We start from the raw sequence: 13,764 nt of genomic DNA, 5'->3' as shown, positions 1-13,764 counted from the left end.
AGACTTCAGCAGACAGGTTCATGCACATGTCTAGTCTCCTTGTTTAGAGAAAGGGAATTCAAAGGCTTCTAAAAGTTACCAGTATGGTACCTTTAAAACACACCATAGGGCATTTTTTCCAGTAGGACAGCCCATGAAACTGAAGTCCGCTACTTTCCAACAGAATAGGGGCAGCATGGATAGTGGCAGAGCACATTTCTCTTACAATGAGCTCAGTCCTGACTTGGAGGGATCACTTTTAGGGATAAAAAAAGCTGTTCAGCCCTCATACTTGTGCTGTCTTTAGCCTCTCTGCTCAGGCTACCAACAAAGGAAATAATCAGTACCAATTTCAGTGGTGGATGTTGTGATGCGAGTGTTTGAACTGGACTCATGCCACCAAATTTATTTTCACAGGCTGCCAAGAAACCTTCTATGGTACCAGCATTCGGTAACTTGGCTGGATTACAACTCATGACCTACAAGTGAAATGCCCCATTATTCCCCACTACTAATCCTCTGCTTTGGCCAGTCCCCCTAATCAAATGAATTTTGAAATTGAAGTAAAGAAGGGATCAGTGAAGTAGGGAAGAAAATAATTCTTAAATTTCAATAGGCAGGTTTTATTCCTGTACAAATCAACATGCCAAAATTGATTTTGTCCATCCAATCCAATAGACTTATCAATGGAGTAGAAAGGAATATATGTTTTGAGATAGACAAACAACAATTGTCTGTTACTCAGCCCCAAAGTTGTAAAATGTTTGTGGAAGAAATTATTTGATTTATGAAAAAGTGCCACCTGAAAGTCCAGAGAGAGCGCTCCAGTTTTTCATAGTACCGTTTCAGTTACTCACAGTATACAAAAGAGTATGGTCTTGTTTTTAGGTACAGCTATAAGAAACTAACATACCATTCATTATCAGATTTTGACAGACAAGATATTTAACATTTATAACTAGATGTTCTCTCCCCAAAAGGTCTTTGGCAAGCTACCACAGCAAAGTTCCATCAGAACCATTCAGTCTCACCATTCTGTTGAGATGCTGGAAGCTTTAACTTTATTCAACTCATCTTGAATGGCCTGTTTGGCTCGGATTTCTGCATCAAGTGCTGACTGCAGTTCCAGCCTTGCTGACATATCCAGTTTAGCAAAGCGGCGCATCTTCCAGGGCATGTCCTAAAAAAAACCAAAACAAACAACCCAGAGAGAATGCAATTATTTCAATATTATTAATTATTATTATTAGTAGTACCTCAGCCTATTATGCTCTTGACGTGAGAGCTCATTAGTCCAGAAAGGATTTTGGAAAGTCCCCAAATACATCATCTCTTTTTTTCTCCTCAAGTTCTAAAAGAGGAAGATGACTGTCCCATGCTTTCATACTCTTACAACTTTGTGAACCATAATCATTTACATGCATGGATTCGAATGGCAACTATGATAAGGCTCACAGAAGGGAATGGCTCCTTCAAAGAGAATACTTTCCATGATGTGACAGGGCAGATCTTTTTCACCTCTGCAGTTTTATGCAAACATCCTCTCAATACATTAATACAAGATTGTCTATAACCATCTAAACAAAATTACACATAAAATCCCATTATAGAAGAGGTGCAATTCTATTAATTGACAACAATTAAATTGTGGTGGTCACTTAATAGGAACGAAAAGTTCCTAAACTTGCAAGATCTCATGAGGCAGCCTCTTTAGATAAGTTAATATTGAAGGCAAAACTGACAAGTACTGACACAAAGTCATCATTTTTTTTTTTTTTTTTTACAAAATGTTATTTGGTATGTTAAGTGTGATCCTTACGGTTGCTCTTGCACCCAAACTGGAGTTCCTCAGAGCCTCTAGTTCTTCTGTCATTTTAGAGGCCAAGGCTTGTAGATACCCTCGAGCATCCTTTTCATCACTCACCCTAAAGAAAAAAAAATTAAATGAAAAATATAAAAGCAAGGGAACAATTAATTTAAAATAAACAAGGCAACCTCAGTAATTGTAAAGGCTAAATCCTTTGCTACTTTGCACAGTTAAATTATACAGTGTATGCTACAAAGACAAATGAAGAAGAAAAAGAAATCAAATATCAAAGCTTAAGAAAGCAAATAAAAATATTGGTCATGACCAGCATCATCTGACCAAAATACAGACTGTAACAATGAAATGTAGCAGTTAATTTTTAGACAGTAAGTTAAAAATTAAATATGCTACCACAAATTAACAGTTAGAGCATCCAAGCAACATCAGGGATAAGAGTTGTCTTTCTAATCCTTCTAAGATGTTATCATAACTGACTGCAAAACTAGTGACATTAGACGCTTCCCCCAGTTCCTATTTAATAACTGTTTCTTACAGTAGTTTATTAAACAGACTAAGAGAGATGAGGGCATCTTATTCCCTGAATTTGCCTTCTATAAAGACATGCCTTCTGGTTCTGATCATGTGAACAAGAGTCTCCAAACTTTCTGCTCTTTGAAGACAAGAGCCTCACTGCATCTTCCACAAAGACAAGGTTGTATTTCAGACTCCATTCTCCACAGCCAGGTGCATCAAATTCTGTATCACCAAAGCCTACCCATGTTGTAGATAAGCAGGTCCCAGAAGGGATCAGAGCTAGTTTGGCACACCACAACTGGTAACCTGGATGGAAAGGGCCAATGACTTTGAATATACAAATACATTTTGGCAGGAACATCCCCCAGGCAGTGGTCCCTAAATTCTGTAATTATAGTAACTTTTAGGGAAGGAGGAAATCTTATTTTTCTATCCTACTTATCTCTCCGTTCCTCCTCATATTACTGTTTATTACATTCCAAGTATTTTGGACCTGGAGAGAGACCGTGATCTAGAATGGTAAATCCGTTACCTGGCAATTTCATTTCTGTGAAATCTCTCTCCGCCATCCATACAAGGTAAGTCCTTTGGTTACCCACACAGTGGCTTCTTCAGGGTTCGTGTACATGGTTAATATGGTTGAATAAAGCATTATTGCTAAGAATTATTATTGCTAAGAATTAGTAGGTTTATCCTACTAATAAGAATTTAGTGTTTCAATACACCTTTGGAAGTACTCGTTAGGAGTGAGGAGACAGAAGGGACAAGTCCTGGAGTGCCATGGACAAGTCTGAGCTCCCTCCAGTATTTGCAGGAATAGAGGTGCAACTCAAATGTTTTGGCCTGAGAGACAGGTCATGATCCACAACCTATATAAAAAAAACACCATGTTTTTTCCCCCTCAGATTATTTGGGGCATGCCGTTCCCGAGGTGGCGTGTCCAACCCTGTTTGCCATGTCCAGTGAACAAAGTCATGAATTAAGTGAGACAGTAATCATGATGAGATTTTCACATGTGGCCTTGGAGACCCATCGGGCTTGATATCAGCTGGGTTTCCAGCACCCTTTCCTCCGCTGGCAAAGTTGTTAATGACATCTCTGGAGTATAGCAAAGCTCTCTGACTGAAGTCTAGCAGCTCGTTCTTGCCTTTACTCCTACGTCCCGAGATGTGATAAGACTTGATTGATGGGGAAAACATTTGGTTCCCATCAATTTTTTTATTTCCTTGGCAGATTGATAGTATCTGACTTCCTCTGCTGCTGCTTCATCTGGGAAAACTTTTTATTTGTATTCAAAACAATCTGTCATATTGACCATCAGTGCTGTCCCATCCGTGGCATATACAAGGTCTGGTTTTCTTAGTTCACCTTTAGCAGTGTGCAGTTTTGTTTTCTGATATACAACCGACTCAAGCTTACATACTTCTTTTACCAAAAATCTTAAACAATTTATTATGCCTTCTTATGTGGACATTGTCCCAAAGTATGAGATAGAGATTCATATTTAGCAGAACAGGATCTGCATTTCATGATTGAATTATTTTCCCCCCACCCTGGATATTCCCTGTTGGGATATATGTTTGCCTTCAGTTTCAAAGCCATTAGGAACTGGCGTTCAGTGAAACCCTGGTGATATCTCATCCAATTATCGCTGATCGGATCACTGTGGAAATGTTCAATTCCACTACCTTGGCATGGTGGTTCCTTCCACTGGGAGAATTCTGCATCTGACCAGTTACAGGGATTGGGTACTTGAACCTGGGACCTGGCCTCTCCCACTCATTTAGCGTTTCATGGATGCTCCGTGGCATTCTGTTATTGTCAAAAAACAGAACTGGATCTGTTATTGAAAGTACCACTTCTACCTTCCCACCTGCTGCCAGGCACAGTTTAGTATATTCATCCTGAATACCACTAGTTAATGCAATGCTCCGAATTGTCTCATCTGTGGAGTGTGAAATTCTATGTAACTATCTTGCCTGAATAGATGATATGAGGCTAGCAAGTCTCGTCACTCCCAGTCTTCCATTTCTGGATTTGGCATAAATGAATCTACTGCAGGTAGATGAAGCCACGAAATGATGGCCCTCCTAATACTGTCACTGAGGGAAAACCATAGGGTTCTCTTACAGTTGGTGTGGTCTGCCAGATAGATCATTTGTGGTACGGTGAAGATTTTCAATATTTCCAATTTTTGCGAAGGCCTGAGAAGTGCCCTCTCGATCCTCTTGAGCCAGGTGCCAAGTTTATTGGATAATGCTGGTTTGGAGAACCCAAGCCATGGATCAACCTTTAGCTGCAAGGTATTTCTCAGACTTGCCTGGTCTTATCATGTTCAGCCCGCCTGTGTCAATCCTCCATGCATTGGTGGCAGGTGAACTCCCACTTTGGGGAGGCTAGCCTGCCAGCCCACCCCTTCCACCCAAGGCCCTGCCCCCCTATACGCTGGAGCCACGAAACCCCATCCCTCTAACAGGAGAGGCTTTGAGGGGCCCCCCGTGATTGGAGGAGCCCTGCCCCCTCACCCCAGCTACACTGGGCTGAGCTGCTGGCCTCCCTGACCCACCGCCACGCCCTCCAAGCACCAGGCCGAGCTGCCAGCCGGCCCCAGCACCAAGTTGGGCCGTTCCCCCCACCAGGCCGAGCTGCTGTTTCCCCCCACCCCTGCCAAGTTACCCGACTCTCGGTCAGCGCCGGGCCGAGCCGCCAACCCCTCCCCCCCAAGGCACTCCCCAAGCCGAGCTCCTGTCCCCCACCAACAGCACTGGGCCAAGTTGCCGGCCCTTCAAGCACCAGACCCCCCTGCCCCTGAAGGCCCCAACACGGCCGAGCAACTGGACCCAGTGCCCAGCCAAGCCTCCTCACTTCCCTGCCTGCTGCTGGCTCTTCGCTGGCTTTCTGCATCCCTCCTCACTCTCCAGTCACCAAGGAGGAGGGATGTGGCGAGTGTCATTTGTTTGAATCCCTTAAGGATTTTGTTCTGTGGTATGTGGCAGAACACCTCTGTCGGAGATCACCAGGGATACGTGAGATTAAAAATACACAGATTTTAAAGGTTTCAGAGTAGCAGTCGTGTTAGTCTGTATTTGCAAAAAGAAAAAGAGTACTTGTGGCACCTTAGAGACTAACAAATTTATTTGAGCATAAGCTTTCGTGAGCTACATGCATCTGATGAAGTGAGCTATAGCTCACGAAAGCTTATGCTCAAATAAATTGGTTAGTCTCTAAGGTGCCACAAGTACTCCTTTTCTTTTTACAGATTTTGAATAAGCACATTTTCTTATTTTTGTTACTAATTTAAAACAAAGAATTTAAAGACCCAGTTTGCTTGTCACTGTTTATGAAGTCTGTTTACCCTATGCATTTCCCTCACTCAGACAGTGAAAAGTATTTCAGTCATTTATTTTATGTTGACTGTACTTTCGGGTTCTTAGCGTTGCAAAATTGGGACTGAAAAAACTGCAGGAGAATATTTAAGAGAAAGTGTTTCAGTTGAAGCTTAATTGTTTTAAAATTTTTGTTTTTAGAAAAATCTATATTTGAGGCCAAGGTTTGGTGGACAGCATCCCTTGTATCAGAAAATAGCTATGAACAAGTTAAAGAGGAAGATAAATATGAACTATTTACTCCAATCTAGTGCCCTGCTATCCCTCTGATAACCAGTAGGTGGCAAATGGCTCACAATGATTCGACCGTCTTCAAACTAGTGTTGTGTGACCTCAGAAGCTCTTGCACTTGTTTTAGGCATAATAGAGGCCTGGCCAAGTCTTAATCTCCCAGGTCTCGCATTCCTTCTCACAGTCCCTTAACAAATGTAGCAAAGGGTTTGAGGATCTCAGAATGTCTTGGATCTACTGAATGCATTTTCTTTCTTTTACTAAACAATTCGATTTTCAATCTTTTTTCATATATAACAATGTCCTTTTCACACTGCTTGGACCTGCAAGTCTTTTATTTATTATTTAATTTTCTTAAAAGTAAAAAAGAACAAGGGTTTGATTTATACCTATCAATCCAAGAAACTTTGGGAAAACAGGGAGAGAGTAAAAACTCTTGTGAGGTAAAGTTTCATTTCTTACCTCAAAAATAATACATCTGAGAAACTGTTTTCCATAGTGATATTTTAAAATTCTATTATTCTTACACTTTAAATCAATTGACAAAACTTCTGCTGAGATTCAACTTCCATTCAGAGTCCTAAAGCCTGTTCCATAATGCATGCACGCTTTCTGCTGAGAACAATGGGGTTTGATATTCAAGTAGTTGCTTTGGGACTTTTTTCCTTTTTGTTTTTAACAAAACCTTTAAAAGTCCTGAAAATACTCATTAGGAATGAGTGCTTGGCAAGACATCCAGACTGCACCAGAAATATCAGGTAAATCTTCTAGTTATTATTTGTATTACAGTAGTATCTACACACCCCAACTGAGACTGAGACCCCATTGTGCTAGATGCTGTACAAAGAGTAGGAGACACTACCCACCTCCAGGAGCTTACAATATAGACAGACAAGATAGACCAAAGGTGAGACAAGTATTGTTCCCATTTTACAGACAGAGAACTGAAGCACCAAGATATTAAGTGACTTGTCCAAGTTACAAAAAAAAAAAATTTCTGCAGCTGAGCCAGGAATTGAGCCGAGATTTCCTAAGGTTCAATCCACCTGCTCTCTCTTTGATTGAATGTGTTTTAATGAGAAATCAAAGAAGTCCTGAGCTGGGTGAAGTACACATTTAAATACAAGTCTTATCCTTCTTTCCAGAGCATATCTTGAGTTTCAATGAGAGAAAATGAATGAAAAGTTTGACATTCTAAAGTCTCTGGTCTCCTTCAAATATGATTTTATGAGTCCAAAGATACCTTTTAAATGAGGTAACCTGTCCCTATACTGAAAGTAAGAGGCTTCCATTTTAATTTCAGAAATAAAGAAAAGGCCACTTCTGATATCCCAAAGAACAGATTTATAGCAGAGAAAGTTTGCGATGTAATATTATGTGGAAGTTGATATCTAGCTTTTGTAAAAATCTTTGCACCATACCTACATTTTTCTGAAGTAGTGCATTTTTCCCAGTTCTTCACCAAGTACAGTGGAACCCCGATTATCCAATCTAACTGGGATCGGGGCAAGATCGGATAACCAAAAAACTGGATAAACTGGAGAATGGGTGGCAGGGCTCAGGTTGTCAGACCCGTGCTGACATCGGGAGCCCCAGCTGCCCAGGGCTGCCAGCCTGAGCCCTGCCGCTGTCAGCCTTGGGCGGCTGGTGGTTCGGTTAATACAGAGAGCTGGATAACAGAGGCTCGGATAAAACGGGGTTCTACTGTATTATTACTGATAATGAATACTAAAAATACTCTCATGCTATACTGTACAGCACCTTTTATCCAAAAGGCTCAAAGCACATTAAAAACTTCACATTAGAGAATTAAACCTCTCACGCCTGTGAGATAGATACGATACTCATGTTACAGGTGAGCTCACTAAGGCACAGACATATTAAGTGCCTTGCAAAGTCACTCAGTGAATCAACAGCACAGATTGCTGTTCATCTCCTTTCTGCCACAGGCCTGAAGTATAGTATCGCTGGCTATTTGAAAGTGTGGTGTTTAAATGGGACTGTATTAGTATTAGATGTAATGAGTCTTTTTCCTGGTACCTAGGGGGAAAATTTATACTTTACTATATAAGTCTCATGTTTTCTTATTCTTGTCAAGGGTTGGAGTGGTTTGGATAATATTAGCTTGTCAATCTAAGAACTCCGTTAAGATGGCTGGATGGTCTGTGAAGGTCTGTCGCCAGCATGTTAGAGTAAACAGGGGCAAGGGTGAGTTACAATTATTTGCATGCTATAACTACTGAGAGAGGGAAGAACACATTAGGATGGTTCAAGGAGGTATTAACTGTGTAAAGAGGTGACATTAACAGAATAAATTGTGAGTTCAGTACCAGAGCAGACTTCCTGACAGTGATCTCTATTAAATTGTGGCAAAGTGTCTCAAGGGAAGTGATGGAAATCCAACTGCTTGTGCTATTTAAAACTGGGCAGGAAATAATCCTGTAAATATTGTAGGGAGCAACAATGTATTGGCTTTGGAGATGGTCCAGGTGACCAGATAGGTGTTTCCCATCTCTAATTTCTATGAATCTGTCATAACTTTAGCACTGAAGAAACCTGCTGGTTTACACCTTTTATTGAGGGGTGGGGAGCATGCACGTAATTTAGACAGAAAACTATTAGATTTGGGGAGGAGCCAACCACCCCACCTTAACTTCTGTCAGCTATGAGCTACTGCGGTTGCCATAATTAGAAACATGAAGATTTGGATTGAAACTGTGAGTGCCTGAGAAAAAAATTAAGAACTTGCAGATACCCAAACCAGAAATACTCTTTTGAATATGAAGTGATTACTTGATATTTTCCTCTCAAAACACATACAACTGCCACTGATGTTCAAGAGGACTCCAGGTATGCATGCAGAGGGATATATCTCCAACAGAGTATCTCATTTTAGTATGCAGCACAGAACTCTAAGGAGAAGAGAAGGTTGCTACAAGATTATTTGAGTAACAAATGGAAGAACAAAGGTACAAACAGCACAAATTGAGTAAAGACATGGTGGCTGAGCACTGCTGAATGAATGTTGTTGGGTGTCCTCAGGATGGAAGAAAGAAAAAGACTAGAAGTTGTGTAGCAATTAAGAATATGAATGTAGACAGGCTACCTGGGCCTCCTTACTGTTCACAGAAATGTAGAGCTGGAAGGGACCTAAAGAAGTCAAGTCCAGCCCCCTGTGCTCTGGCAGGACCAAATAACCCTTGACCATCACTGACAGGTGTTGTCCAACCTGTTTTTAAAAAACTCCATGATGGGATTCCACAATCTCTCTTGGAAGCCTATTCCACCTTAACTACCTTTATAGTTAGAAATTTTTTTCTAATACATAATCTAAATCTTTGCTGCACATTAACCCATTACTTCTTGTCCTATCTCCAGTGCACATGGAGAACAATTGAGCACAGTCCTTTTTATAATATCCCTTAACATATTTGAAGATGGTTGTTGTGTTCCCCCTCAGTCTTCTTTTCTCAAGACTAAACATGCCCTGTATTTTTTTTTTTTTCATTCCAGAATGCTCTCTGTTCCTACATAACTCCTTTTGTATTTCTGGAAAGGTTATCATACCTTTGTGTCGTTTAGTAAATAGGATGTCTAACTTTGGTTCTCAAAGCGTTACAGTTTAAATACCACTGATGCTTTGTTTTCCTTAAAAAAAAACACTTTCAGACCACACACAGTTTTCTTTGGGCCTTACCTGATTATTTGCATTCATGCCATCATCATACGTCTCAACAAGAGTGGTACTTCTTCAAAAACATTAACAGTCAAAAAAGCCAACAGAGAAGGACAGGAGGGAGGAGAGGAGAAATAATGGCTTGCTTGATAATTATATGCAAAAGTTTTATCCATCTAAATGGTCAAGTGAAACAATACACAACTATGGCTGATTTGTCTTCCTTCACAGCTCTCAAGTGTTGGTTTATGAAGGCTTTGGATAACATGCTAATCCCCTATTGGGTTTGGTTACTCTGACCATTTAACTAGATCACTATACCTTTTATTTAAAAATATAAAAAAAAGACGACATTTTACTTATAATGACCAAGCTTTTTCTTCTTCTGTTTTGATTTTAACTGTACAAATAGTTCTGATCAATCCTAAAACAACAGACTTCATCTGAATGGTTTTATTGTATTTCTGGTTTCTGTAATTCTGGCATAGAGTCTACTACACTCACATTTGTGTGAGAGAATTGGAAATGTGACAAAGTGTTTGAAAAGAACATCCACAAATTAGGCTGATTTGATTTTTTTAATCTCTACCTCTGTGAAAATGATGCCTTCAGAGAGTATGGGCCTGACTACATGGGTCTAAATTATGTACATTCATGAAACAAACTACATTGCTTGGAAAATGTCCAGAGTTCCAGAGCCCAACTTTTTTTTGTATGCATTGAATGGCCATATTCAAAAACCAAAGCTTTGTCCAAATATGGACAATTAATTACACTGATGTCAAAACATTGTCAACCTAACCAGGTTTCCTTAAAAAGACAATGTTTACCCATTTTTTGATGCCAAAAAAAAAAAGTCCCATTATTCAGCTGCTACAAGATGAGACAAAATGGGGGGAAAACAGCTTAAGAAATAACAACAAAAAATTAGCATAAGATACTGAAATCCCCTCAAAGTGACTGATATGTAGAAATGTTTGGATACAAATTGTTTTCACACAAGTTAAACATTACAATGGGCCAAAAAGAAAAAAAAGATTTTAAAATAAGTAATATCCAGTAAAATTTCTTTCCATTCACAGTTTAAACTCAGACTTGCATTTATAATGGTTCCTATCTCTTTCTAGAACATTGAGGGAAAAATACAACATGACAGTTTGATGACGGCATTATTAGGGAGTTCACTTCAATGAAACTTCTTACTTGTTAACCCTAAGTGCTTGAGCTTTAGGAGTTGTTGCTCTCTTGTAAAACTGCATATGAATTACACTGAGTTTGTTTTACTCTGCCACACATAAAATAGCCCACAGTAGTCAGTATTGAAAAAGAAATTATACGAATCTTCCCAGCCTCCTTAGCCGCTTTTTGGAAGAGTGAGCTAAGCACATGATTCCTTTCAACATTCTCCCAAAGCCACAAGTCACACCCAATGGCTATGATTCTTTGGTGCTTAAACAGTTGCAGTTGTGAGGACAACTTTCGCTCTTAAGGAGGAACAAGGTTTTCTAAACCCCGAACATAAAGAAACATCCAGTAAATAATCTAGCTCAAACCTAGACAGTTGTGAGATTTTACCAAGAGAGTCTGGGTTTCTTGATGCAACATGTTAATGAAAATGCATTAGCAGCCCTACCCCACAACTGCCTTGTGCCAAGGAGCTCTGCAGGTACTCACCACTGGATGATTTCAGTAATTTGGGCCTCCCAGTGTGCCACAGATTCCTTTTTATCTGCCAGGTCTCTCATTTCTTCTTCTAGCTGTCGGTTGTTCATACTTAGCCTCTCAAACATCGTGGTGAGCTGAAAGAGGATTTAAAAACCCCATTTAATCTATAAAGAACTATGACTTAACCCTCTTGCTGACCTACCTGATCAAGGAGTTTTGCCTCCCTGTGCCCTACCCCTGGGTGCCCACTTTAAAAATCTGTATCACCTATCAGAATAAACTGCATATGACAACAAAGGCTGAAACATTTTCTTCTCATGTCCAAACTTAGACACCATGAGAATTACAATTGTGTGACATTCCTGACTATCTTAGGGCTTGATCTTGCATAGTACAGGTGTGTAGTGTTGCATGTAGAAGCACAAAATTAAAAGTATTGAGCAAGACAGCGAGTGCAAGAGAGCCCGATCCTGTGTTACAGCTCTGCTATACTGCCACCAAGTTACTCCTGCTTGGTAGCGTACCAGGAGTGTACCACTGTGTCTCCTCAGACACTCCCATTCTCTGCTCACCCCAATCCCTTTTCTACCTTGCACATTTATAGATAGAGAGTGGGATTCATCTTGCAACTTACTACACGCTCTTCTACACAGAGCCTCCAGCTGTGCTGGCATAACTATGCCAACAGAGCCTCCTAGAATAGCGTAAACCAGCAGGAGTTCTTCTGCCAACATAGCTACACATCACCTTTCTGAATGGCATTAGCTATGCTGACCCACCCCTTGTCTGTTATCATAGTTGTGTCTACACTGGGGATTTTGCCAGGATAGCTAATGCAGCTCAGATGTGTAATTTTTTCACATTCCAAGCTAACAGCTATGCTGGCAAAATTTTGTGGTATAGACCAAGCCTAAATAGAGGAATATATCCAGTGGTTAACCTTCCTTGCAGCCACACAGGTTCTATTCACATGTTCACACCCTACAAGATCAAGGCCAGAACTGGTTTGTGTTAATATCAGGGATCAAGGACAAATTAGACTACATAATAATTCGTATAGGTCAAATTTGGACCAGAGACTATGCAGGCTTGAACATGAAGCCCTACTCTATCTACCATACAGTGCATGTATTTTGTTAAATACTGAATTATAACAGCAAATTGGAACGATGCAAAATTTAATCTGTTTTGCTCTTTTTTCCCCAAATTAAATTGTATATTTAACAGTAAAACGGGTCTCCTCTATGGCCAACATCTGTAATTATACCTAAATAGGAGTCCCCTGAGCACTTTTTCCAGGTCCTAATGATCTGTGATTATGAATGTTAATAGGTCTATCTAAAAAATTCACGTCATTTTGCAAGGCACAATGAAAATCTTTAACAGAATAAGGCAAAGTACAGAAACATCAAAGCCTCTAATCTTATAGTACTTGAAGCTACATCTATATAAATGTCTACATTGTTATGGAAATATTCTTAGTTTGTACAGTATGGTAATTTAAAAATGTCTTCCATTATTTTTTAAAATACACATAAAAGCAATTTAAAAATCAAATGAACTTCTTGCTTTAGGTAACCTTTGCCAACCAGCAATGAACTGGAACAACCCAGGGAAAAAATGAACATTAAAGAGATAACCTAGCTTAATTATTTTTTGCTCAATTCTTCTTTCATTGTAATTACATCCTCCACTCAACACATGGTAATGCTAACACAGCCGCCTTGTAATTTGTAGCTTTTTAAGATCTCAGAGTAACACTTCATCTTCCAAGGTAGAAATGACCAAGTACAATTTCATAGTAATCTACATGAAAGTACATGTAAAGTAATCACATTATTGATCAACTACATGGTTATTTGGGTCATGCAAGCAAATCATTATTGTTTTATTTTGGCTTAAAGAATTGTCAAGAGTTTCTGTGAAAAAGCCATAAAATCAACATAATTTAGTTCTTTTAAAAATACATTTAGAAGATCAGATAAGACTTGATTCTCTTCTCAAACCAAATGGGAGACACTCTTCTGTGCAGGATCAGCTGAACTTCTGATATATCCTATATTAGAGATTACATGTTGGATTCAATTACCTAAAATGGGTCTTATACATCTCTACTAAGATCCTGTATTGTTGTCTTCAAACTCTCTAGCTTCAGCCAAGCAACACTCACCTTATCAAGCTCATTTGAGAGCTTTTTGTTTTCCTCTGTTAGCAGAGTCTTCTCCCGTTCATACTTCTGTTTGAACTCTGTTTCAAACTCCTCTCTTTCACTTTGGCTAAGGTATAATATAAAATACAATAAAAAGTTTCATATACTGCAAACAATCCACTATATTGTTTGATTAAACAAATACTAATGTGTAAGTATGTAAAGGCTCTAAAAATTAATATGTACAGCAGCTGAAAGTAAAAATATTAAACATATTATTAAAAATATTAACCCCCCTAAAACGTGAACAACATCTTAGTCTTAGGACAGCGAGTCT

General features: G+C 39.5%; 1 protein-coding gene across 1 annotated transcript in view; it reads right to left on the bottom strand.

Annotated features, from left to right (window-relative positions):
* The window catches only part of CDC42BPA (CDC42 binding protein kinase alpha), a 323,366-nt gene that overhangs the window by 65,349 nt on the left and 244,253 nt on the right, over positions 1-13,764 (bottom strand). The window contains exons 16-19 of the mRNA XM_077813661.1: positions 13,449-13,554; positions 11,288-11,412; positions 1,799-1,904; positions 1,011-1,159 (exon numbers count right to left, since the gene is read on the bottom strand). Of these exons, the coding sequence (XP_077669787.1) occupies positions 1,011-1,159; positions 1,799-1,904; positions 11,288-11,412; positions 13,449-13,554 (486 nt within the window). The remainder of the gene's footprint in view (positions 1-1,010; positions 1,160-1,798; positions 1,905-11,287; positions 11,413-13,448; positions 13,555-13,764) is intronic.

Source organism: Eretmochelys imbricata, chromosome 3 (genome assembly GCF_965152235.1).
Source record: "Eretmochelys imbricata isolate rEreImb1 chromosome 3, rEreImb1.hap1, whole genome shotgun sequence".
Classification (NCBI taxonomy): domain Eukaryota; kingdom Metazoa; phylum Chordata; order Testudines; family Cheloniidae; genus Eretmochelys; species Eretmochelys imbricata.
The sequence above is the reverse complement of the archived record's forward strand: the minus strand, read 5'-3'. Positions and strand labels throughout refer to the sequence as shown.